At 36.5% G+C, this 26,241-nt stretch overlaps 1 protein-coding gene across 1 annotated transcript in view; it reads left to right on the forward strand.

The window, feature by feature from the left end:
- Window positions 1-26,241, forward strand: part of C6H9orf85 (chromosome 6 C9orf85 homolog) — a 62,637-nt gene that overhangs the window by 17,191 nt on the left and 19,205 nt on the right. Inside the window, exon 2 of the mRNA XM_068973588.1 lies at window positions 15,385-15,491. Within this exon, the coding sequence (XP_068829689.1) occupies window positions 15,385-15,491 (107 nt within the window). The remainder of the gene's footprint in view (window positions 1-15,384; window positions 15,492-26,241) is intronic.

A 26,241-nucleotide genomic window follows, 5' to 3' on the forward strand; every position in this document is an offset into this window, starting at 1 on the left:
CAAGAAGTAATAGCAAACTGGAAATTTTACTAGCAATTTTTGGAAGGGCTGAAAAATATGATCTGTGTGAATATCTGTAGATAATCTCTCCTGCTTCTGCTTGCAGTTGAACCCACTTCTGGTTCTAATACTCAACTGGTAGAAGTACAAAGAAGGGATAAAAGAAGATGAGTTGCTGTTGTTTTAAATCAAGCCTGTGTGTCGTGTTAGACTTTGATCTGCAACCTTTTGAGGACTTATTTTACAAGATTAACAATGGTCTTTGAAAACATAAGATGTCTTTTTTGTAACACTTTTGCAAATTTGTCATGAGTAGTAGGGATATATATCTCCCTCTCTGTCCTGTCGGGTTGGGACTGACTGAAACAACAGAGTTTTTGAATCTACAAGGCTACCAGTAAGCCTTGAATCTCTGATGACTCCCCCACCTCCCAGTCTGTGTGTGCTGTGTCCTAAGTCACTTCATTTGTGTCTGACTCTTTGCAACTCTATGGACTGTAACCTGCCAGGCTCCTCTGTCCATGGGATTCTCTAAGCAAGAATACTGGAGTGGGTTGCCATCCCCTCCTCCAGGGGATCTTCCTGATCCAGGGATTGAACCCACATCTCTTATGTCTCTTGCATCTGCAAGCAGGTTCTTTACCACTGGTGCCACCTGGGAAGCCCCATCCCTCAGTCTAAATCCTTCCAAAAGCCAACTTTGAAGAAGCTTGCAGTTAATCTCTTAAACACCCTTTTAACTCTTAACAGTATATTGCTTCCTATTCAGATTTACGCCATGTCTCCAACTAGATTTGAAGCACTATGAGGAAAGAACTGTGTATTGGAAATCTGAATCCTTGTGTTGCCTAGCATAGTGTTGAGTAGACACTAGCTTGTACTTTTTTTTGAATTGTTCCTGTAGACAGCAGAGAGATGGTCATGATACATCCTGTACTTACTTCTAAGCTGTGATACATTTTATAATTTGACTGTTTGAAAGAATCCTAAGTTTGGAGTCAGGGCAACACAGGAGTAGACACCTCGGATTCCTCCCTGTGTGGCTGTGGAGTCACTCTGTTACCATGGGTAAGTTATATCAATGCTCTGTAAATTAGAATAACAATAAATAGCAATACCACTTTCTTCCTTCCACACAAGGCTGATGTGAGAACTAAATAAGAACTATAGGACAACTTTAGATTAAAAAAAAACTATAGAAATAAAATGTAGTAGTGTTTTGTTGTAGGTGACTTGCATCTTCCATTTCAGAATATACTTTAATTTTAATCCCTTAGCTTCTTATATTCTTGTCATAAAAAATATCTTTCTTTTTAAGAATGAGAAAATTCTCTCAACTGAAGTTAGGTAAGTCACATGTAAATAGCTGGACTAAACGAATCATGGCACAAACCTAATTTTTTCCTGATCTGACTTGACTCCTCAATCAGTCGTCATCATGTACAGATTGTTCTTAGACATTCTAAAGTGACCAGAACAAGGCAACTGTCTTTGAAGAAGTTAACTAGCTTCAGTATGGCAGTTTCCTTTGTATCCTGTCCCCAAGTAAATGATGAACAATGCTGATTTATTTTAAAAGATAAAATCATTTGGTTTGGGGCCACTGCCAATTATTGTGCTTGGAAGAGTTAAATCCATAAATTCCTAAAATATGCTATTAGAATGAAATTAATATCATTGTTCTTTTTTGTTCAATACATGTTAAACAATTGTTGGTTAGTAGTTTTGTCTCTTTTAAGATCACTAACTTGGGGCATACCATACCGGTTGGACAGGATCTCAAATTGTAACTGACTTTTAACGAGTGCCTATAAAAACACACGTGTTGCCTCATGACACTACACGATTGCTGATTGAGCAGGGCTTTTTGCATTCCAATTGGATTGTACATAGATGCCCATGTAGCGCACTACTTAGTTTACCTTTTATTATTTAGGGTTCAGTGTATTGAGAATCTGTGAAGAACAAGGTAGAAAAGTAAGTCCTCCTCTTTTAGAACATGGCTTAGCAAAGATAATATTTTCTTTCCTAAATGAATTTTTCTAACTTAGGAATTTTTTGTGCCTTTTAAACAAATGATATATAATACTGCAAGGTTCCTTAGGAACAAGCCAGCAGGTTTGGCCCTATTTGCAAAACAATATACCAGTGTTAGAATTTGAGTCAAAACATAGGGCAAAAACGTAGACAAATTTAGCAAAATTTTGTGCTTTTCCTTTTTTTTTCTTTACTGTTTAGAAAACCTTGAAAGCTATAGGGGAACACTTTCTTCTTCTAACTTTAATAGAATGCCCTCAAATAAAAGGCATCTTTTTATGAGTTCTGCCTCTGCTGTCCTGATTAATTGTGTGACCTCGAGCAAATCTCTTAATTCTCTGAGCCTCAGGTTTCTCATCTGCAAAATGAAGATAATTATGCCTGCCCCTAGCCACAGGAATATTCTAAGAATAGCAGCAAGGAGAATTTTTGTGAAGGATTAGACGTGTGGTTTATAGATTTATGATAGCAGTCTTTTATAACAAATATTTAGTTTGCTATTATTTCTATAATGAAAACCAAAAAAGACCTGTTTTATAGTAAACCACATAGATAAATAACTTTTCCTGAAGCATGCTTTTGTCTAGACACCTGACCAAAGTACAGACATATCCCATAGATATAAAATCACTCAAGGACTTGCGTAAGCAAAAGAACATTGACCAGAACTGTAAACAACCAAGCAGGGAGTTAAATAAGTATAGTAGATTTCTTGAGAAGATGGAAATACACGTATTTAGCTCTGTCTCCTCTAGTTCTGATAGAGACATCCTCTGTTGGAAAAGAATGTATCAGGCTCTCTTTTCCCTGTCCTCCCCCAAAATGCTCCTTTCTTTCCTGTTTTAAGTTGTATTATGTTCTGTGTGTGATGATGAGAGTAACATGGGGATGTGAATAGTGGCGGAAGAAACAAAAGTTGATAATCACTGATCTAGAAATTACTCAGATTTCCCAGCATGTTCCTAATATTATATTCTGTAGCTAATTGAGATTTAGTCTGATGTTTAAATTTTATTAATACCTAAGTCAGGTTTAGAACACAGGGAAGAGCGAAGAAGAATTTCCCAGCTTTCAGCATGTTTAGATCTGGCCTAAATTCCAGAAACAGCAATAAAGGCCAGAAACTATTTCTATAAATTCTATTTCTCCTGACCATGAGGAAGTCAGATGATGATCTCTATACAGTGCCGTAGCAGTGTGAACCATGTCTGAATTAAGAGACTTTAAACATGCAGACTGAGAATTTAGGGTAAATTACATTTGGTATGATGACTTTTGATATTAGACTTTGGAAAAGCTTCTTAAATAATAGGTCTTCTGGATTCTGGATTTGTGTCTCTAACATAGCTTTTCCTGTTAGTTCTGAGGCTATTCTGGAGAGTCAGATATTTGATATATTAGTATACAAATAGTCTAGTCAATATTGCATGTTTCAAAGGTTTCTTTTAAGTTACTTGGTTGGAAATCAAAGTGCATCTTCCCAGTATAGAGATGCTCTTGATGGAGAAACTAGAAATCAGACTGAGATTCTAAAAGAGAGACAGAATGGAATGATGGAGCAAAATATAGAATTTGGAGTCAGAAGGTGTGGTCTTGAGCCCTGGTTATACGATTTTGTAGGTATGTAAGTGTAGACAAATTGTTAAGCCTGTTTGGATTTTTCTCTTTATCTGTAAAATAGAAATAAAACTGTTTATCCCCTAATGTCTTGAGGAAATGATATGATTAACTGAATATTGATTAAGATGATACTATATAAATAATGTTCTCACTTACAGTAACCAGTGGTGTTTCAACTGTAATAATCAACTTTTTTTCTAAGGAAAAGCAAATCACCTCCTTACTAGTAGTACTCCCAGTAGCAAAGGTAAGGTTGGGAACATATTCTTCTCTCTGGAATGTCAACTTGCTTCAGGTGCCTATGGTTCTTAACCTTTGACGTGGTTAAGAATCATCTGGGGAGTTGTATAAAATACAGATTTTATCAATCAGTAGATCTTGGGGTTGAGTCTAGGAATCATCATTCTAAACAAGTAGTTCACAGGAGGGAGAATGAAATGGCAACCCACTCCACTGTTCTTGCCTGGAGCATCCCAGGGACAGAGGAGCCAGGTGGGCTGCCGTCTATGGAGTCGCACAGAGTCGGGCACGACTGAAGCAACGCAGCAGCAGCAGCAGCAGCTCACAGGAGATTCTAACATATGTGGTCTTCAAACCACATGGTCTTCTGTTAATTACCTTCTCCTGTATTTGATACTCAGATTGATATGCTTGTCTGTGTGACTAGCTTTCCAGTGATCATACTTTCCTTATTTGGGAGGGGCTGCCCTCACAGGAGGCTATTGTCTGAGCTCTTTTTTGCTCTAGGGCATTCCCCATCACTTTACCACAGGTTCTTGCAGTGTGGTCTATGCAACAGAAACTCCTCAGTTACAAATCACAATCTCAGGGAGTAGTGGGGCCTGGAAATCTCATTTTTAATATGCTTTTGTGTTGGGTCTTATGTACCTTACAGTTTGAGAATGGACTTAAAAGCCATTTTTCCCTAAAGGCTTGGCTTTGCCCTAATTCTATTCTGGTCATCATTTCTCTAACTACTTACTGAACCTAGATCATTTTTTTGTCTTTATTGTCTCCCATGCCTGTACCCATCTTTCTGTCCCCACTGCTACAGCCAAATTTAGTGTTTTAGTATATTATTTTTCTACTACAGCAGCTTCCTTACAAATCCCCATATTTCCTTCTAGTCCTGTCTTTAACTGCTGCTTAGGATCTTATTCAGTCAGATTCCTTTCCTGTTTAGTACTCAAAATTCTTTAGTTGGCAGACATGTTCTCTTAATAATTTGGCTCATTCCTTCCATTCTCCTCACACCCTGTTTGTTGTTTGGCTCTTCCTGACTGCTTGCAGTTTCCCCAAAGGGCCGTATACTTTCTCATACTTCATGTGTCCTTCCCTTGCAGTGGCCCTTGGCCTTCGTAGAGGACAATCCCAAAGCACCCTTTGTCTATCCCTGTTTTAATTTCCACACTGCCAAAGCCATCTCTCTGTTTCACTGCTTACTAGCTCAAGGATAAAGACTTTACTTCTCTCTTGTACCCCTATATCTAATATATGCCTTGCCATTATAGGCCTTGTGTACGTCTTTTGAATTGAATGAGATGGAAAATACTACACGGGATTTTGGAGGGTTGTTTGGAACACAAACCTGTATTTGCATGAAGAACTGAACTTCGACATGCGAGTGTGGTGCACAAGGACTGGCAGAGCATAGCCACAGGAGGAGGCAGATTGTGGTGTCTGCCAGATGTGTTTACTTGGGAGTGCCCACATACATAGGCAAGAAAGACAGGTGATAGGACCAGAAAGGAAAGTAGAGATCATATTGTGCTGAGGTCTCAATTTCAGTCTGAGGAGTGCCTTAAGGAATGTAAATTTCTGACCAGAGGAGGCATATGGACAGATGTCTGTTAGATATAACTGTTGACAGCTTGGTCTCCATTTATCTTTTTTAGTTTCTAATCCATCTTCCATTTGGGAGGCTGCTTTAGCAGTTCAGAAAGTAGAAGACAAAGTTGGGGACATTGTGGAAAGATTAGTTTTGTGAATATTGGCATTTTGGTAGGAGAGGGAGGAGGAGTCAAAGGTGACCTGAGATTTTATACCTGAGACTACAAGAAGAGTTTAAGATGATGTTGGGACAAGCGAGAAACAGATTTACTGCTAAGATAGTGATTGTGATTCAGTCCATGGATTTGAGGTGTTTCAGTGATTTCCTTGAGGAGGAAGATGGATGTCCTTCATGCAGTCTGATATATCAGGACCTCCAGAGAAGCTTTAGGATCGTGCATTGTTTTGGAAGTAACCTTCATTGATCATTACTGAAGCTATACTTATAGGTTATATTGACCATGAGTGAAGAATATGGAAGGGATTCCCTAGTGGCTTAGACAGTAAAGAATCTGCAGTGCAGGAGACCCAGGTTCAATCCTGGATCAGGAAGATCCCCTGGAGAAGGGAATGGCTACTCACCCTACTATTCTTGCTTGGAGAATTCCATAGACAGAGGAGCCTGGCAGGCTACAGTCCATGAGGTCGCAAAGAGTTGAACATGACTAAGTAACACACACACACATACACACACACACACACACACACACACACACACTCTCTCTCTCTGTCTCTCACACAGAGTGTAGAAAGAAAGGAGCACTTCACAGACATCTAAGTTGAAGAAGAGACAGACACAGGGAAGGCGGGTCAGTGACTGAGTTGATGACTAAATATTGAGGAATGGATCATTTTAAGGGGTAATCAGAGGAAGAAGTATTAGCAAAGGATCTTGAGAAGGAGCAAATGAAGTTTGAAGTACAATCCTACTTTGTAAGATGAGTCTTTTTTTCAGGAAAGACAAAAATTATTCCTGGATAAAACCATTGACATTTTGACCATTTACAGCAAAATTTTGAGAGAAAAAACTTACCTCCCATAAAACTACTCTGACAATAAAGCTATTTCCACTTTAGAGAAGTTATTTTTGGGTTATTTATTTAATAAAGTCCTGTAGTTAATGAAGATGGCTTAAAGATAATTAAATGTACATTATCTTAAAATACTAAATTCCCAATGTTTTAATTGTTGTAGGGCAAAATTTCTCTTGTCCTCGGGAGATTATTCTGTGTTCTGCTTATAATTTGTTCTTAGTGTAGCATTGTGAGTCCTTCTATAAAATTTTTTTAAACATTCATAACATATCCTCCTGAATTGTGCCTTTTAGTACAATATGGAGAGAATTAAAAATCATTATACCAGAGTGCTCTTCTTTCCAATGGACCACACCTTTTAAAACATGTGATTGGTTTATCAGCGCAATGATTTGGTTGTTCAAATCCTCCAGAACTATTTGCTTGTTAAAATTCACAGCACCAACTTATTTTATTTTTTACTTAAAAGTAAATGAGTCAAATATACTTTGGAAAACAGAAATGGCTTTCTTAATAGGTTTTGCTACTGCCAGAAGATACTGCAATAGCATGTTTCTGCCTGTAGGCAGGTGTGGCTCCATTTAAGTGTCTGTTTGCAGTACGCTTGTTAGTGAGAATCTGAGTAGTTTGCATGGCTACTGAAATAAATCAGTAGGTAGTTTGTACATAGACCCTCTCTGTATAATTGCAACAGACAATAGCTCTACCCACTTTTTGAGAGAATAGTCCTCTGTTTAGGATGATCAGGGCCCATTTTATATTCAGTCTTTGGATGAAAATGCAATTGTTTGTTTTTGCAGATGTCTTTTGTTATAGGTTTCAGCAGTAAAAAAAAAACAAAAAAAAGTGAGCGAGGGAATCCAATATTGTTTCTTGACTAAAAAAGCTAATATTGTAAATATGTTGAACAAGAGGAGATTTTGAGTATTTTCAATTCTCTGGTTGATATTGGTGTTTTAAGGGCTTAGATGAATATAGTGTGAAGGAGACGAAGATGGACTAGACTTCAGGGGGAAAAAATAATTATTTTAGCATACAGTAGAAATATACCTCTTTATCCCCTAGGTATCTCTTAATTGGAATTTTATATTGTGAAAAATCAAATATTGGTAACTGAAATGTTTATGTATTTGATGTCCATATGTATTTATATCAAATATTTTAGAATTTTAAAGTTATAGTTAGCTTATAAATGTTGAGAGCTAATCTCTTTAGTTACATTAAACCAGTATAGTTTCTTAAAAAGATGTAACCCTATAGTAACTTTGGTTTTCTATTTTTCCTTAAATGACAAACGAATTTTATTCCTAGAACTCACTTCAAAAGTATTTCTGGTCTATTTATATGACTAGCTCATTTTGTGAAATAGTAAAATACATAAAAATAGTAAGACTCAGTAACTTGTCCAAATAAGGTATTTCTGAGAGTAATAAACATTCAAACTATTGCTTCTTATCACACTGAAATAGTTCATATGTTTGAAAGTTTTAAGTGACTAGAAGTCAGTATTAATATTTTGGATCATAAAGTAGTGTTCTATCTCTGGTAATTGTGGTGTTGTTGATTATAGCAGGGATTTTTTTTTTTTTTCTTTCTTGCCTGAGCCACACAGTTGTGGGGTCTTAGTCCCTGACCAGGGATTGAACCCAGGCCCATGGCAGTGGAAGTGCTGAGTCCTAACCACTTATCCACCAGGGAATTACTGACAAGAAGGGTTTTTAATTCCCTTTTTGAAAAGAAAAGTGGCAGTGTCTCCTGTTCTTTTTAAAAATTTAACTGCCAGTATAAGAAAACAAAGCAAATTTTTATTGACAGTACTAGTAAATATTTGCTTTAATGTCCAAATAATTATGTACCGTACTTAATTTAAGAAGGGGACAGTTATTCTTTATCATGAGTTTTCACCTCGGGTAAAATTCCTGTTATTTTTACTTTTTTATTGAAATGTGATCAGAAGTTGTTATGTGTAAGTATAATGTGATGAGAATTTGCATGTTTATTAGAAGTTTTCTGATATTTATAACATAATACATTGAAAACAATATTCAGTCAGAAGTTGGAAATAAGCAAACTATCAGAAAATAGGTTAAGTGAAAGTATTACTCTGAAAGGATATAATATACAGTCAATAAAAACATGTTTTAAAAGTATATATACTAATATGAAAAAAAATTGATGAGAAGTTATAAAACACCATGTACACAAAAATACAAATTTCTATCAATATATATACTTGAAATGCTGAAAATTATAGAATCTCTGAGGGATAAGATTTATCCTCTTTTTAACTTTTATAAAAATTTCTATAATTGAATATTTATATATAGATGCTCATATAGTTTTAAATCTTAAAACTGATCAGTAAAGTTATTTTTCATCCACAAAAGTAATAAATTCTTGGTATAAGATATTTATATAATAGAGTATACCATTGTTCGTACACAGTGGGAAAAAAGTATTAAAGGGAAAAGACTAGTTGCAAAACCAAGTGGTAAGGAGATGAACAAAATTTACAGACTGCTGGACAGAATACAAAAAAAGAAATTTCTATGTGAAATTTGAACTTTGTCTTTTCCCTTGCCCCATTCATATTTATTGAGTGATAAATTCTATTTCCTAAAGTGTTATGTAATATATAATAAACCAAAGGCCAGGTGTAAGTAAAAGTAATTTAATTTCATCTAGTTAGGATGAGATTTTTCTCAGTTTGTGACCAAAAAAACCGCTTTTAAACATATAATTGTACTTACGATTATTTAAAAATAAGGACTTGGGCTTATTCTACAGGATTTGTTTTTTTATTTCTGGCTGCGCTGGGTCTCCGGTTCAGGGTGGGGGCTTTCTGTAGATGTGGGGAGCAGGGCCTCCTCTCTGGTTGTGGTGCGTGGGCTCACTGCCTTGGCCTCTCTTGGGGAGCGTAGGCTGTAGGGTTCTCAGGCTTTGGTGGTTGCAGCTCGTGGGCTCCGGTAGCTGTGGTGCGTGGGCTCACTGCAGTGGCCTCTCTTGGGGAGCGTAGGGTGTAGGGTTCTCAGGCTTTGGTGGTTGCAGCTTGTGGGCTCCGGTAGCTGTGGTGCGTGGGCTCACTGCAGTGGCCTCTCTTGGGGAGCGTAGGCTGTAGGGTTCTCAGGCTTCAGTGGTTGCAGCTCGTGGGCTCCAGTAGCTGTGGTGCACAGGCTCCGTTGCTCCTTGGCATGTGGGATCCTCCCAGACCAGGTTTTGAACCTGTGCCCCTTGCGTTCGCAAGCATATTTTTAACCACTGGACCATTAGGGAAGCCCCTACAAGATTTTTAATAGTCAGTGTTCTTCTAACATATAGAAAATCTTTACTTACATTTTAAGTCCCTTTAACCCTTGTACCTGAATCCTCTAGCAACTGAACTAAACACTGAAGCCAGACAAAGATATTATTAAAATAAACAACTGTGGGCCAGTATTCCTCACTGAACATAAACAAAAATCTTCAGGGAAAATTAGCATATTGTATTCACCAATAAATAAAAAGGATAATATGCCTCAGACAAGTGAGGTTTATCCCAGGAATGCACTGTTGATGGATTGGAATATTTAATATTGTTAAGATGTCACTTCTCCCCCAAATTTATTTATAGTTTCAATATAATCCTAAGTGCAGTCATCACAGGCTTTTTTTGTTATTGTTGAAATTAACAAATTGATGTTAAAATGTATACAGTAAAGCAAAGGAAGTAGAATAGCTAGATAGTTTTGAAAAAGAATAAATTTAGGGGATGCACAGCATTGATTTCAAGGCCTTAAAGCTCCAGTAATCAAGACAGGACAGTACTGAAGAAAAAGTAAACATAGATTAATATGATAGAATATTGAGCCCAAAATAGACACACATATTTAACTTTTGACAAAGATAAAAATACAATTCAGTGATGCTAGAAATTGGACACCCATAGATAATTTATAAAGAACCTCCTACCACTGTTTTGTACCATGTACAAAAATGAACTCAAAATAGATCATAGACTAAATGTAAAGCCGAAAATTACTGAACTTCCAGAAGAAAGCATAGATGAAAATCATGATTCTTCAAAGACTTCTTAGATTTGACATTAAAAGCTTTGTCCATAAGAGAAAAAAAGAAAAAAAATTGTCCTTCATTGAAATTGAAAAGGTTTTCTCTTAGAAAAACATTGTTAAGATAATGAAAATGAAAACACATAAAGCAAGCAATGAGTTAAATTACACCAAGATAAAACAATCTGACAAACATAGAATGTGGAGTATTCCCAAAGATAACATGCCTGGTATTTTAAAAAACATCAGTGTATAACTGATTCACTTTGCTGTAAACCTGAAGCTTACACAACATTGTAAGTCAACTATATTCCAATAAAAATTTTTAAAAAGATAATTGAAAAAAAAAATCAGTGTAGAGGATAAAAGAGGGGGATCCCATTAGACCAAAAGAGAGAGAACAAACCGAACTTGAGTACTGATTGGGGTGTAGGGCGGTGAGGAATCATTGAGGAAATTTCAGTGTAGACTGGCTACATTCAGTGGTATTAGTGATTTTTCGTTTTTCTGAGGTGTGGTTTTCTGTATTGTGGTTAAGTAGGAGAAAGTCTTATTTCTAGGATATATATGACTGAGAGGTGAAGAATTTTGATACTTGCAGTCACTGACTCAATGAACATGGGTTTGGGTGGACTCCGGGAGTTGGTGATGGACAGGGAGGCCTGGCGTGCTGCGGTTCACGGGGTCGCAAAGAGTTGGGCACGACTGAGCGACTGAACTGAACTGAACACATGAAAAGTGAATAGGTAAGCTGGAAAGTGTTAACAGTTGTCTCTAGATAACATATGTGATTATGTGTTAGTATTGTTTTAATTTTTTCTGCATGTTTGAATTTTTTTGTAATAGAGATGAGTGTTTTTAGAACTCGTTTCGGATGACGTATTCTTTGAAGATGGCCTTATGATTTGCAGTTCGTTTCTATAGATCTTATGAATATCCAGATATCTGTATTTATATTGCATACCTGAAAAATACTTGTAAAGAACCCACCTGCAATGTGGGAGACCTGGGTTCAATCCCTGGGTTGGGAAGATCCCCTGGAGAAGGGAACAGCTACCCATGGCAGTATTCTGTCCTAGAGAATTCCATGGACTATATAGTCCATGGGGTCCCAAAGAGTTGAGCATGCCTGAGTGACTTCACTTTCACTTTCACCTGAAAATAACTTTTTACTAGACTGCACTATGTAACACTGTCTACTTGAAAACTAGTATAGAAAACAGCTCTGTGAAATGCTTTGTAGTGTAAGGATGTTTTTTGAGAGCATTGTTTACTATGTCGTATGGCATCGTTTCTGGGAAAATGAGACTTCAGGTTTTAATAATAAGAAATGATGTGCTGCTTCTGATAAACTGGATTTTTGGCATGTTACAGATCTTGAGTCAGGTAAGTGAGCAGAACATTTATTTTGGCTACTAGAGAACTCACATCTCACTTGTGGCCTATACCTAGCAGGTGTACTTTTCAGCTGTACTTACGGCTGCTCTGTGATTTTCCTTCCCAACTCTAGTTTTTCCCTTAATCTGATTCCCTCATCTATTTTTTGGTTATATTTATTTTGCAAGATACTTTATGTCCAACAATATTCTAGCCATATTAAAAGCATTTAAGAAAATACATCTAATGATTTGGAAGTTACAGCCCCAAATACTGATTTTCACACTTATTACTATTAGTCATATAATATCTTGCTCCTAATTTCAGAGATCCTTTATCCTCTAACCAAATTTAGAATAAAAGGAGTATTACTAGAAAATTTTAAAATGTGTACTTTTAAGTATAATTAAATATGGAGTAACACGGTTGTAGCTATATTGGCAGAAAATACCTTATTTTGGTGTAAGGCAGGGGAGAGAACGAGGTCATTCTGTTCCATGGAAATGGAAATTCAACTGCAGTCAGAATTGGCATTTTTCTTGAGAATTTCATTTTTTAATTTCTTTTTTTTCCAACTAATGAAGGGAAGTAAATGTGCCTTTGTTTTATCTATAGCATTTCTGAAAGGATTATGATGTGCAAAAAATCCTAATGAAAATTATATTGGTTGCTCTTGAATGATATTCGAATTCTTCCCCTTCATACACAATAGTACCTCCCTTCTATTAAATGATACTTTATATTTTATAAAATATTCTTCAGCATCAGCATATTGATACAGATGTTATATTTACAATTTGCTCTTGCTACCTTCTTGGGAGTTGAAGTCTTCACATCACGTAGTTCTTTTTGGTGATTAATGTTTTATATTACCACTGATGCATTGTTGGACAGCAGAATGTTTAAAACAACACTATAAAATATGTTGTATGAATTAATAATGGCCAAGATGGTTTTTAGGACTTTATGTATATATATGACGTAGGATTGTCCTCTGATACATAAGTTTATGATGTTTATTCTAACTTTAAAAGAAGTATTCATTGATAAAGAAGGTTTTCTTTTTTTTACCTATGATTCTTAAGTCCAGTGGAATCTTCCACTGGTGATTTTTTTTCTTTTAAAGATCTGAGAATAGCTTGTTAAACTAAATTATCTTTAAAGGCTTTTGTACTTAGAAAACTAAGTTTTGATTTTATATTTGAACATGCTTAAATCTTAACCTTAGTAACCTATTATTTTCTACCGTAAGGGACATGCTAAAATGAATTGCCAAAATGGGCAGGGTTAGTTGTAAACACAGTTGTGAGTAATGTAAGGTTGTCAGCAGCAGCAGCAGCAGCCACCCCCTTTGCTCCAGGCAGAGTGATTCCTTAAAACTAGGATTAAGCTTTCCTCACTTACGTCTCTGGAATTCACTTTTCCTAGTTTGCCAAAATACAGCAAAAACAAGGTACACAGTTTTCTTTCTGTAGCATTTTTAAATGAAAGTATTATGCATTCTCATTTATTCATTCATTTCTTTTCTCAATGATTTAACACATAAAAATCAAGTTTAATTTTGTAGTAGTGCCTGCTGGTCATGTGGATGCTGTACAACATCTCCATTTATACCGCTTCACACGTCACTCACAGGACAAGTTCCCACAAAGGCCTGTTTTGTTATACTGTCGATCTGTCGATCCACCCTAAAGAAACCAGTTTCTAAACTATGCACAGCTTTGTAAATCAAGATGAACTGGTCAGAAACTGGATACGAAGCAAGCGAGAAACCAAATAATGCTCGCCAGTTAACAAGTAAAAAGTGTTGTATATAATAAAATTGCAGGTAATGAAATGGTGTGCATTCTAAGAATATGCTAGCAAGAAAGTTTACATCACATTCATACTCTAATCATAGATCGTCATTAGTTTATTTTTTTATTACTGTTGGAGTTAGGAAAATATAAGCAGTGCTTTTGGTAAGATATTCTAGGCAACAGAGGGCAGTGAGAGTAAAAGATGAAATGTGAACCTTAGTTCTGGGTATTTCTTAGCAAACCCTATATGCGATAACTAGGTGCCAAGGTTGATAAGAAGAGGAATTTGGTATTAGGCAGATTTCCTTCTTTCTGGCAACAATGAGCCACAGAAAAGAGGGGATATAATGGCATGCAGGATTTATTTTCCCAGGGACTCTCCATCTAGATCAGGAAAAAAAGAAAACCTATACACAATTCATAAGTAATAGAATATGTTTTTTACCACAGAATTAAATTCAAACATAATGTATTCACAGCTCAATTTATGGTTTTTTGAAAATACCCTTGAAATATTTTCTCTTTGAATAAATGTTTTGTCATTATTTTACCCTCTTATTTAGAGCATTAAAAAATATCAAGTGCTGTTCAGAAGTTTTTCTTTCAGATGATTTCTAAACATTGTGCTTTTAACTCAGTATTCAAATAACCTTCCAAAGAACCTGCATCTTTTGAGATGCTTTGTTTTCCTCCTTTTAAAAAATTTAAAAAAGAAAAGAAGCAAAGAGAACGAGAACTTAAACTATTCTTTATTCATTATTCCAACAGTAGGCAAAGACCAGGCTTCCACAACCAAAACAAGTTAGAGAATTCTCAGAGTACTTAGTGAAAATATGTAGCCTAGGTCTTGAGTCAAATGAACTTGTTACAAATTACAAAGCTGTTATGAAAACACATGACACATTTAAAAGTTCTCCTTCCTTCTTATTTCCCAACACATTTTGAGAAGAATATTATAAGAAAAAATTTTTTTTCCTCATAAAGCTCGTTTTCTACCAGTCATATGCATGTAGTTATCTTCTGTTTTGAAGAAACCAGGTTATCAAGGTAACTTTCCTAAGACATCTTTACATGAGAATACAGAAAGATTAAATTGAATAATTAAATATCTCCTTGCTTCCAGCTGCTTCTCCCTGGCTCTCCTTTCTGAAGTTGCTTAGTTTCTGCCCTCCCCTGCAGACTACATTTCAGGATTATCTAAAATCTGTTTAATTTCTCATTTCTCAGTAGTAAGACTTGAGTTGTCAAAACAGTAGGCTTAAAATATGATTGGATTTTCTTCTACTTTTTTTGAGATGTAGCTTGCATACAGTAAAGTGCATATATCTTAACTACATAGTTTGAATTGTAAAATGAATATGCATCAGAATCAGTGGGGATGATGTGCTTAAAATACTCCTGCCAGGAAATTAAAAAGTTCCCTAGATGATTCTGAGCTACATCCTGAGCTAAGAATCTTTGCCTTCATGAAGAGCCAAATTGATGATGTACATAAAAACACATAGTACACTGTAAAATGTTATGCAGGTTAAATTTAGGTTGCTGTTTAAAAAAAAGCTTAAATTTCTCATATGCCTTTTGGGGTTTGTAATGCTGACTCACTAGTGAAATTCTCGGTTTGTTTTTCTGTTTCTTTTTAAGAAAATTAATGCAAAACTTCATGATGGGGTATGTCAGCGTTGTAAAGAAGTTCTTGAATGGCGTGTAAAATACAGCAAGTACAAACCATTATCAAAGCCCAAAAAATGGTAAGTTAAGTTCCTTAATTATCTCACCAGCAATATCAATATCATATTACTTCATTTCCTGATTTTCAAAATTGTGTCCAGATAAATATTAGGGGAAATAGAGAAAAAATTTCCATTCTTCCATGTGAACTAGAATTTCATCTTGCATGCTGCATCCTGGCTTGTGAGGCAAATAGATTGAAAAGGTAGATTCATCATTCCTTTCCCCCTTCTTCCCTAAATAAATAATATACCATTTTTGTAGCATCCTGTTCAAAAATGAGACTAGGGTTTTTTATTTTGCACAAAATTCTATCTCCCAATGACAAGATAATGATGTTTGCTATTTTATTTACTAAATTAAATAATTTTTACCACAGGGGATCTTTAAAAGCATCTAACCTTTTAATTGGACCCATGAAGATTACTGAAATGGCTTAAATTGAGTATCATGAGTAAATCACTAGATTGATAACTTATAATTTCATTCCTTTGAAATTTTGCATCTACACGAAAAGACACTGGACTTTGTTTCTCATTTTTCTGTCCTTTACCTTCCTCTGTAATGTTGGGATTCTCTTTTATCAGCTTTACGTGTATCCTGATGCTGCCTCCTCACATCCTTTGGCTCAGCTGAGTAAGGGCCATATTGGAGGGTAATTGCTGCCTGAAAGAGAATACTGATCATTTTAAATATAAGAATTAGCATCAGTGTGTGTGATATTGTTTTGACAATTATGAATTTTAATTTGATAATTTATATAGGAGCTATTTGAATGCATTTGTTCATTGTTGCTTTATTTTCCTTCTAGCTATTCAGTACTGACATCTTCCTTAAATGTATTCCCTCTTCCTTTTTGGGAGGAAATGTTAATTAAATAAGTTTGGAAGGTTAGTCTAAATAATAAGTATGTTATAATCTTTGCTGTTCATTTATTTTGAAATTTTATGTCAACTTTTTTGTGGATTTTTAGCTCAAGCTATGGGGTAATTTGTTTATTTGAGAACAACAGCTTTGAATGTTTTAATTTGGGCAATTTAGTTTGCTCAAGATGCTTCTTTTTAATACTGAATGGTTAAAAACCTCAAGTAAGGATAGACTAACTTCAGCTTTTTAGAATTTTTATTTTTGTATTGCTCTTTCAGAGCAAATTTTTAGTATTTATTTTAGGTATAGCTGACCCCTTTTAAAATAGCTCTACGTTTTTCTCTCTCCTGTTTTCCAGCCTTTTCTTGTACTCTCTAGGATTTCTTCCCCGAAGAAAACACATCTAAAGAAAATTTAAAATTTATGCTCATTGGCCTAAATTAGCATTAGGGAAATTTGGCAACTGTTTGTACTATTCAATGCTAGATTTCCATGAATAAATTAACTCTGTCCCCTACAATTGAAATTAGATGCTGATTCACAATTAACCATGTAGTTTTAGTTAATAGACCTAACACGAAATTTGTAGTTTTTTGAATATTTTCAACAGGTCTTTTAAAAAATTTTTTTATAATACAAAGGTATTTTGAGATTTCATCACCAGTCTCCTTTTTTCTCTTGTAGTACTATTTCCTAAAAAAATTTGAAGTATAGGTAATAAGTATTTATATAGCCATAGAGTTGTAATAGAGTCACGTTATATAACAAAGGAAATCATTGAAAAATATTTGTTCCTTACCCATTATCTGTATTTTAATCTCTTTAATTTGTGCTGTGTCCTTTATGTGTATCTTCATTGAATGTGCCAACATGTGAAAGGTCATATCAATTATACATTTTCCAGATGGTATAACTTGCTGTAGAATTTCTGAACTGAGTGATACATAGCTCTTGAATATTCACTCTTTTTGTGTATTGCTTATGGTCTTAATATTTTTATGGCTCCAGAAGAATTTGCATACTATAAATCCTAGAAAAACAAATATTTTATTCAAATATAAAGACTCAGTTAAAAATAAAAGTAAAAGGAAACAGTATTAGTAGCAAGTTTATGTTTAATTCTGGAGAACTTACAGCAACCTAAGAATGATTGAATGTAGACACATGGACCCAAAGGTCAGCAACTCCGTCCTGTCTTGGAGTCACTGAAGTTAGGGCAGCTCATGGTGATGCTGCTAGTACTGGTACTATGTGACTCAGAGGCCTTCGAGATGAGAGCTAGAGAGGAGCTGCTGTTCTGTATCACCGTGAAGCAGATGAAGTCAGCCATAGAGTAGCTAACAGTGAGTGCAGAATAAAGGAGATACAATGCTGTACAAATACCAAAGTACAGGTAACAAGACTTTAATCCGGAAGGAAGACCTCTAGGAATAAAGAAGCCCAAACTAATTCGAAACAGTGATAGAGCTCCTGAGAGACTAAGAAACTGCTAGTTAAGACAAGGTCTGAACATGTTATCTAGGAAGTCCACTTGCCTGGCCTAGAGTATCATGAATTTCAGATGACATTAGAATTCTAGATTACATTAGGCATGTTAGAAAGCCTAGCTTTCAAACTCCAAACCCAGATTGAGAGTGTTCTGAAGAGTGTAAATCACCTATGTATACTTTGTTGTCTCTGCATATCAAAACTTGACCAATATTATAAGGATTTAAATCCATTGATAAAAAGATGATTAAAGTAGCATAATTTATTTGAAATTTTAAATGTTTTATTCAATCTAATCACTTATAAATTAAATTTGTCCTTTGTTAAGATTTGTATAGGAAGTTTACTTTGACACTAGATGTGTCTTTGTGTAAAGATTGCTTTTCCAGCACCCTGAATATTACATTCAGTTAAAATGTTGAGCATTGTTTCGCTTGTCTGTCTCATACCACAGATTATGTAACCCAATGAGGTACATGAAGAAACGTTCAGCAGAACATAAAATGTAGGAGGAGAAAGTGCTGTTTATAAGTAACAATTCTTTTAGAATGAAGTAATATTCTGAATATTGGGAAAATTAAAGCATTTTCTCCCATTTGTTTGGCATGTGAATCATCAAAAACTCTGCACATCTAGCAAATATCCATTGTCTATGAGATCTGATATCAAACGTTAGATTCAAGAAAAAAAAAGAGTTTGATATCTAAACTCAAACTTCTTTGTTTCATTCATGGGAAGCAAAAATTGTGTGGTGTTGTGTAAGTGGCAGAAAATATTTTCATGTTTCTCTTTCACCTTCAGTAAGGTGATGTGCTACAGGATTTGTATAAGCATTTTCTTTATGATGGTTTCTCCCAGTTACTGGAAACAACCCTGGACCATCTGAATAGATGTCTGAACTTGAGTTAAAAGAGGAAAGAGTTGAAAACTGTGTATTTGCTAGAGAGATGGGAGGATGACTGTGAGGGGAAGGGGATAAAATGCCTGTCACCTATTAGTAATGTGTGAACAATGGGATACTGATACAATACTACCCTTTGATAGGATAATTTTAAATGTCATTGAGTATACAAAGCTTTAGGTCTTTATAGAAATAAAGTGAAAGGCTTATAAAGATAATGTTTAGTTTTTTATAGCTTCTTATCTCTGTAAAAGCAATAAGATGAACTGCCATCCTTGTTTTACACTCTGCCCCTTAATCAGAAGTCAGCGTAGTTGTACCAAGATTTCCCTATCATTTTGGCTCATATCTTTTGATTTTAAAGCAAGAAATTGCTACTCCCTGGTGGAGGGCTGTTGTGGTGCTGAGACAGACTTCTCCCTTGACACCTGAATAGTATAATCATTAAGATTACTATTAGATGTAAGAATTGTGGTTCAGAACAGGACTAAATCTTTTTTGTATAAAAGCTCATTTTTCAAGAGGAATTCCCTGGTGGTCCATTGGTTAGAATTGTGCACTTTCACTGCCCAGGGCATGGATTCAGTCCCTGGTTAAGGAATTAAGATCTTGCGAGCTGCAAGGCAAGGCCAGGAAAAAACAAACAAAAAAACCCCCTCATTTTTCAAGTGCCCCGTTTTTAACTTTTGGAAAATAAAAACCCAAAGATAAATTAAAACCATTTGTTACCGTTCCTGGTCAGTCCCAAGCCATTCATGAACACTGTAAATAATTTTAGATGTAGAGCTAAAAGTTACTGGAAAAGCAAGAAATCTTAAAAATGTAAAGTAATTTGTAGAGTCTTGATATTCTTCACTTAAAACTCATTTATAGACATTTATATTATTTTCCAGGTACTAGAAATACGGATGATTAAAAACTGCCTTTTCTCAAGCAACGTAAGGAAATGAACTCTTACATATACTCCTTTCTTTTTCTTAAAGAAGAATCCCTCTGGGCTCAGAGGGATTAAATGTCTACCCAAGATAAGAAAGTAAAGCAGATGGAGTTAAGATTCAAATGCAAATTGTCCTATTTCAAAGCCCCATGTTTTTACTCTCCCATAGTGAATTCTCAGTATTTTATTATTCACTTAAAAAGTCCTTTTTCCCTCTTCACCAGAGCTTAATATTAAATTTAATAGAAGTCATCTGTGTTGTTTATGGAAATTTCCAACTTCTGAGTCCAACATATATAGCCCTGCTTTTTTTTTTTTTTTTTAAATAACATGTATCTATAGACAATAGATTTTACTTTGAGGTCCTGAAATGCCTATGCTGTTACCTAGAAACTTCTTATGCCTTGTGTTTCAGGTAACCAAGCAACCTTTTTCTCCTGTTAATTTCAAAATGTGGCCCGTTAATACCCACATTTGTGTTAAAATCTCTATCTAGCCTGCTTTCTTTTCTCTTTCTACCCATTAAAAAACAAATCACCAGTTTATGTAGTATTAGCTCACATTTAAAATTGTCATGGTATTAGAAGAGAAAGGAGAAGCTAGTATAAAATAGCAACAGGCCACAAACAGATTAGAGTCTGGGAGGGGAGGGTTTTGCCTCCCAGGGAACTTTTGGCGAGGTCTGGAGATATTTTTGGTTGTCATGACCAGACCATCTGTGAGGGATGCTACTGAGGCCAGGTATAGGCTTAGCATCCTACAGTGTACAGGACAGCCCCATAACAAAGATACATCCAGCCTGACATGTCAGTAGTGTCTTGGTTGTTGTATACAAAATAGATGGATACTCACAGGGTCGAGCCACTGAAACCTCATGTGTATTTTAGTTCAGTGATTTTCAAACTTTTCAGCTGTAGAATTTTTGAATAAAACAAAAGCTTACCCCAGAGTCTGTAGAATATGATAGGCCAAAGTGGAACTGTCCTGAATGAAGAGAGGGGAGTCAAGACCTTATAGGCCATAAGAAGAGTGTTGATTGAAAGTAGATTTCATCCTAAAAATATTTCAAGTAAAGAGGAGAACTGGTATAACATATCTTAGAACCACATTGCTGTGGGGATGTCTGGACAAGTAGTTTCAGGACATGTGAGTACTTTATGCCTAAAAACACTGCTACAGAGTAACTCTTCCTGGTCCTCACATTCAGCAATTGTACTCCTTACATGATAATTTTGAAGTGTATTGCCTCTTAATTTTTCTCTCCACAGACTGCTCTGGTACAACCCTTATTTCTTCATGCTTCGTTGCATTAAATAAATGCATTGTCCTCTGTCTCACCTCTATTATTCCCTTGCTCCAGATGAATAAAATAGTGTTTTCGAAAGGTTTACTTCACATAAATATTTCAAGGCCCTTGTAGGGGAAGAGTTGGGTCTCCAGTAGCAGGGAGCTAAGTTTTATATGTTTACTGTTTGATGTTATATTGGAGCACAGCCAGTTAACAGTGTTGTAATAGTTTCAGGTGGACAATAAAAGGACTCAGCCATACATATAAATGTATCTGTTCTCTCCCAAATTCCTGTCTGTTCCAGGCTGCCACTTAACACTAAGTAGAGTTCCCTGTGCTATACAGTATTAACTTCTTTATTTTCAAAGGGAAGAAGTATTGTACTCTTAAAGAGTACCACTGCCCTCATTTTCCAAAGAAAGCAAATTAATGCAAAAAGAAAGCACCAGGTATATCCACTAGCTAATGGTTAAATCATGACAGTACCTAGCACTCATTCTTTGGTGCTGAATTATTCTATTTGTCCATCAGCTGGCATTTATTACTTGCATTTTTTCATTGAGCAAACACCATAACATGAATCTCCTTTAACCAGTTATAAGCATATTTTAGATAGATAGATTCCATTTGTAAGTATCCCAAGTTGTACTTGCTTTCAGCACTTAGGAACTGAGCATATTATTTAGTTCACTATGAGGCGTATGAAAAATAATGTTTGCAGTATGCAGTGGTCAGTCCAAATTGAGCCCTCATTTCTCCATATAATCTGAATTTATAGTATCTGAGTGAAGATCCATTATTTAGGTGGCTGATTCTACAATCCACAAGTTTTAAAACATTTTGCCTTGCCTCACTTGATGTATTGTAAAACTGAGCACATTTATCAGTTCTTCCTATTCCAGAAGCATAGCTTGTTATTAAAATAAACCTTTGACAAGTCTCTGAGCCATCATTGGCATAAAGGTATAATGCATGCAAGGAAGAAATAGATTCAGGGGCTTCCTTGGTGGCTCAGCGGTAAAGAATCCACCTGCCAATGCAGGAGACACAGGTTCGATCCCTGGTTGGGGAGGATCCCCACATACCACGGAGCAACTAAGCCCTTGCGCCACAGCTACTGAACCTGTGCTTTAAATCCTGGGAACTGTAGCTGCTGAGTCCAGGTGCCTCAACAACTGAAGCCCAAGTGCTCTAGAGCCCAGGAGCCACAATCTGATTGTATAATCAGATTATCCTTATTTAACCTCCAAAAGCCAATAAACCTGCCATGGATTTGAAAGATAATTTAGTAAAATCTGTATGTTACTTTGGGGCTTCCCCGGTGGCTCAGTGGTAAAGAATCCACCTGCCCATGCAGGAGACACAGGAGATGTGGGTTTGATCCCTTTGTTTGGAAAATCCCCTGGAGAAGGAAATGACAAGACCCACTCCAGGATTCTTGCCTGGGAAATCCCATGGACAGAGGAGTCTGGCAGTCTGTGAGGTTGCAAAGAGTTGGATACGGTTGAGCAACTGAGCACACACACACATTTGTGTGTGTTAGAAACAAAATTCTCTTGAGGAAGAGTCCATGGTAATGATGAAGGATATTACTGCAAGCATAGTTCTTTTCTGACAAAGAAGTGGGATTGCTAGGATAACAGACAAGAAATTTGGTTCAGTTTGCAGTTATTTTGAATAGCAACTTCACTGTATAAGACACTGTGTTATGTATTATAGAAAATACCAAAATGACTCTGATACTAAGAAATTCCCAACTTGTTAGGGGAAATGGGCCCACAGATAACTCATCGAAAGATTGCAGGTGTAGGTGTAAGTAAAAGACAGAGACCCAAAGGATGCAAGTTAAGACTGCTGAGGAGTAATAAAATGAAAACAGGAGAGATAAATCTGGAAAAGGTAGTGGGTGCTGTAAACAGCAGAGAAGAAAATGGCCCCCCACTCGAGTACTCTTGCCTGGAAAATCCCGTGGACGGAGGAGCCTGGCGGGCTGCTGTCTATGGGGTTGCACAGAGTCGGACATGACTGAGCGACTTCACTTTCACTTTTCACTTTCATGCATTGGAGAAGGCAATGGCACCCCACTCCAGTACTCTTGCCTGGAAAATCCCGTGGACAGAGGAGCCTGGTAGGCTGCAGTTTATGGGGTCACGAAGAGTCTGACAGGACTGAGCGACTTCACCTTCACTTTTCACTTTCATGCATTGGAGAAGGAAATGGCAACCCATGCCATTGTTGTTGCCTGGAGAATCCGAGGGACGGAGGAGCCTTGTGGACTGCCGTCTCTGGGGTCGCACTGAAGTGACGCAGCAGCAGCAGCTGTAAACAGTGTTTACTGGAAACACTATGAGGAAGGCACCAGGGAATGGAGGGAAAATGGACAAGAACCCCCTGTTCTCTTTGATGGACATGCAGATACTTACGAACTGTCTATATGTCTTGTTCTGGAGTCTACATAAGTGGCCATTTGTTCATTCATTTGCTCTATTTTGCCTGTCAAAAGAAGATCTGCTTTGCATATACATTTAATGAAGAGAAAACAAGATAGGATTTTGGTTTAGTTGTTGGATTTCTAGCCTTAAAAAGTGTGTTGATTAGTATTTCTTTGACTTTTTAATAAAAATAAACATTGTTATATGCTACGAGATGATCCTCTACTTCTGCTTCATTGACTACACCAAAGCCTCTGACTGCAGATCACAGCAAACTGTGGAAAATTCGTAAAGAGATAAGAATATCAGACCACCTAACCTGCCTCCTGAGAAACCTATATGCAGATTAAGAAGTAACAGAACCAGATATGGAACAACAGACTGGTTCAAAATTGGGAAAGTATTATGTCAAGTCTGTATATTGTCAGCCTGCTTATTTAACGTATATGCAGAGTACATCATGTGAAATGCTGTGCTGGATGAAAATAACAAGCAAGAATCAAGATTGCTGGGAGAAATATCAACAACTTGAGATATGCAGATGGTATCACTCTAATGGCAGACAGTGAAGAGGATCTAAAGAGCCTCTTGATGAGGGTAAAAGAGGAGAGTGAAAAAGCTGGCTTAAAACTCAACATTCAGAAAGCTAAGATCATGGCATCTGGTCCCATCACTTCATGGCAAATAGAAGGGGAAAAAATGGAAACAGTGGGAGATTTTATTTTCTTGGGCTCCAAAATCACTGCAGATGTTGACTGCAGCCATGAAATTAAAAGGGGCATGCTCCTTGGAAGAAAAGCTGTGACAAACCTAGACAGCTTATTGAAAAGCAGAGACATCGCTTTGCCAACAAAGGTCTCTGTAGTCAAAGCTATGGTTTTTCCAGTAGTCATGTATGTATGTGACAGTTAGACTGTAAAGAAGGCTGAGTGCTGAAGAATTGATGCTTTCGAATTATGGTGCTGGAGAAGACTCTTGAGAGTCCCTTGGACAGCAAGGAGATCAAACCAGTCAATTCTAAAGGAAATCAACCCTGAGTATTCATTGGAAGGAATGATGCTGAAACTGAAACTCCGGTATTTGGCTACCTGGTGTGAAGAACCGACTCATTGGAAAAAACCTTGATACTGAGAAAGACTGAAGGCAGGAGAAGGGGGCAACAGAGGGTGAGATGGTTGAATAGCATCATCGACTCAACGGACATGAGTTTGAGCAAACTCCGGAAGATGGTGACAGGAAAGTCTGGTGTGCTGCAGTTCGTGGGGTTGCAAAGAGTCAGACACAACTTAATGAGTGAACAACAAGATGATCAATCCCTCCATATATACCAGTGTATGACAAGGAATTATATACATATGTATATGTGTGTGTGTGTGTGTGTATACAGACATATATGTAGTATTTATGTATGTACACACACATACAGAGTGTGAGCTTAACCTCTTTGTTTTAGCTCTTCAGCTCCAGCATTGCTTATAATAGTTTGAGGCTCTTATAATAGTTTGGTTAATCAGTAATTTGAGAGTTGTGTCACCACATTCCAAGAGTATTAAAATGTCCTAGAGTGGAATTTTAGTCACAGGCCATTCTACGTCATATCATAGTACAGTGACTGTAAACCCTGGCTTTATTACTGCCCAGGTCTTTAGTCCATTAGACTAAAGCCATTAAGTTTTAGTCCTCCTTATTAAGGAGAGCTTTTAGTACTGTCATCACTTGTGCACCTGTGCAAAAAGCCTACTTTTTGACATTAATATTGATTGATACAGCAAGCTTTGATTTTAAATTGCCTGCTCCAAGTAATAGTTTTGAGAAGTAATTTCCATTTTCTCTTTTTTCTAAACTACTGTTGGCCGGAAGTGAAGATTTTGTACTCTTTTAAGAATTATTCTAAGTCAAATCCACTGAAACAGGAAGTAATAAAATATCTCCACTTATTTCAGATACATTCACTGTGAAGAGAATTAAACTTCTATTCCAAGTTCTTGAAATCTGTAGACATTGTTTCCTTAAAAACATTTCTTAAGTAGCACATGATGTAATTCCTTAATATGGTTTCAAGTTCTTTTTATGTTAGTACAGATTACTTAGAGCCACTATAGGAACTTTCACTTTATAGATCTCTGTCAGGGTTCGGTTCAGTTCAGATGCTCAGTCGGGTCCGACTCCTTGTGACCCCATGGACTGCAGCATGCCAGGCTTCCCTGTCCGTTACCAACTCCCGGAGCCTACTCAAACTCAGGTCCATTGTGTCGGTGATGCCATCCAAGCATGTCATCCTCTGTCATCCCCTTCTCCTCCTGCTTTTAATCTTTCCCAGCATCAGAGTCTTTTCCAGTGAGTCAGTTCTTCGCATCACGAAGCCAAAGTATTGGAGTTTTAGCTTCAGCATTAGTTCTTCCAATGAATAAGCAGGACTGATTTCCTTTAGTATGGACAGGTTGGATCTTCTTGCAGTCCAAGGGACTCTCAAGAGTCTTCTCCAACAGCACAGTTCAAAAGCATCAATTCTTTGGCACTCAGCTTTCTTCATAGTCCAATTCTTACAGCTGTACGTGACTACTGGAAAAACAATAGCTTCGAAGACGGACCTTTGTTGGCAAAGTAATGTCTCTGCTTTTTAATATGCTGTCTAGGTTGGTCATAGATTTTCTTCCAAAGAGCAAGCGTCTTTTAATTTCATGGCTGCAGTCACCATCTGCAGTGATTTTGAATCCCTAAAAAAATAAAGTCTCTCACTGTTTCCATTGTCTGCCCATCTATTTGCCATGAAGTGATGGGACCAGATGCCATGATCTTCGTTTTCTGAATGTTGAGTTTTAAGCCAGCTTTTTCACTCGCCTTTGCACTTTCATCA

Source organism: Capricornis sumatraensis, chromosome 6 (assembly GCF_032405125.1).
Source record: "Capricornis sumatraensis isolate serow.1 chromosome 6, serow.2, whole genome shotgun sequence".
NCBI lineage: Eukaryota > Metazoa > Chordata > Mammalia > Artiodactyla > Bovidae > Capricornis > Capricornis sumatraensis.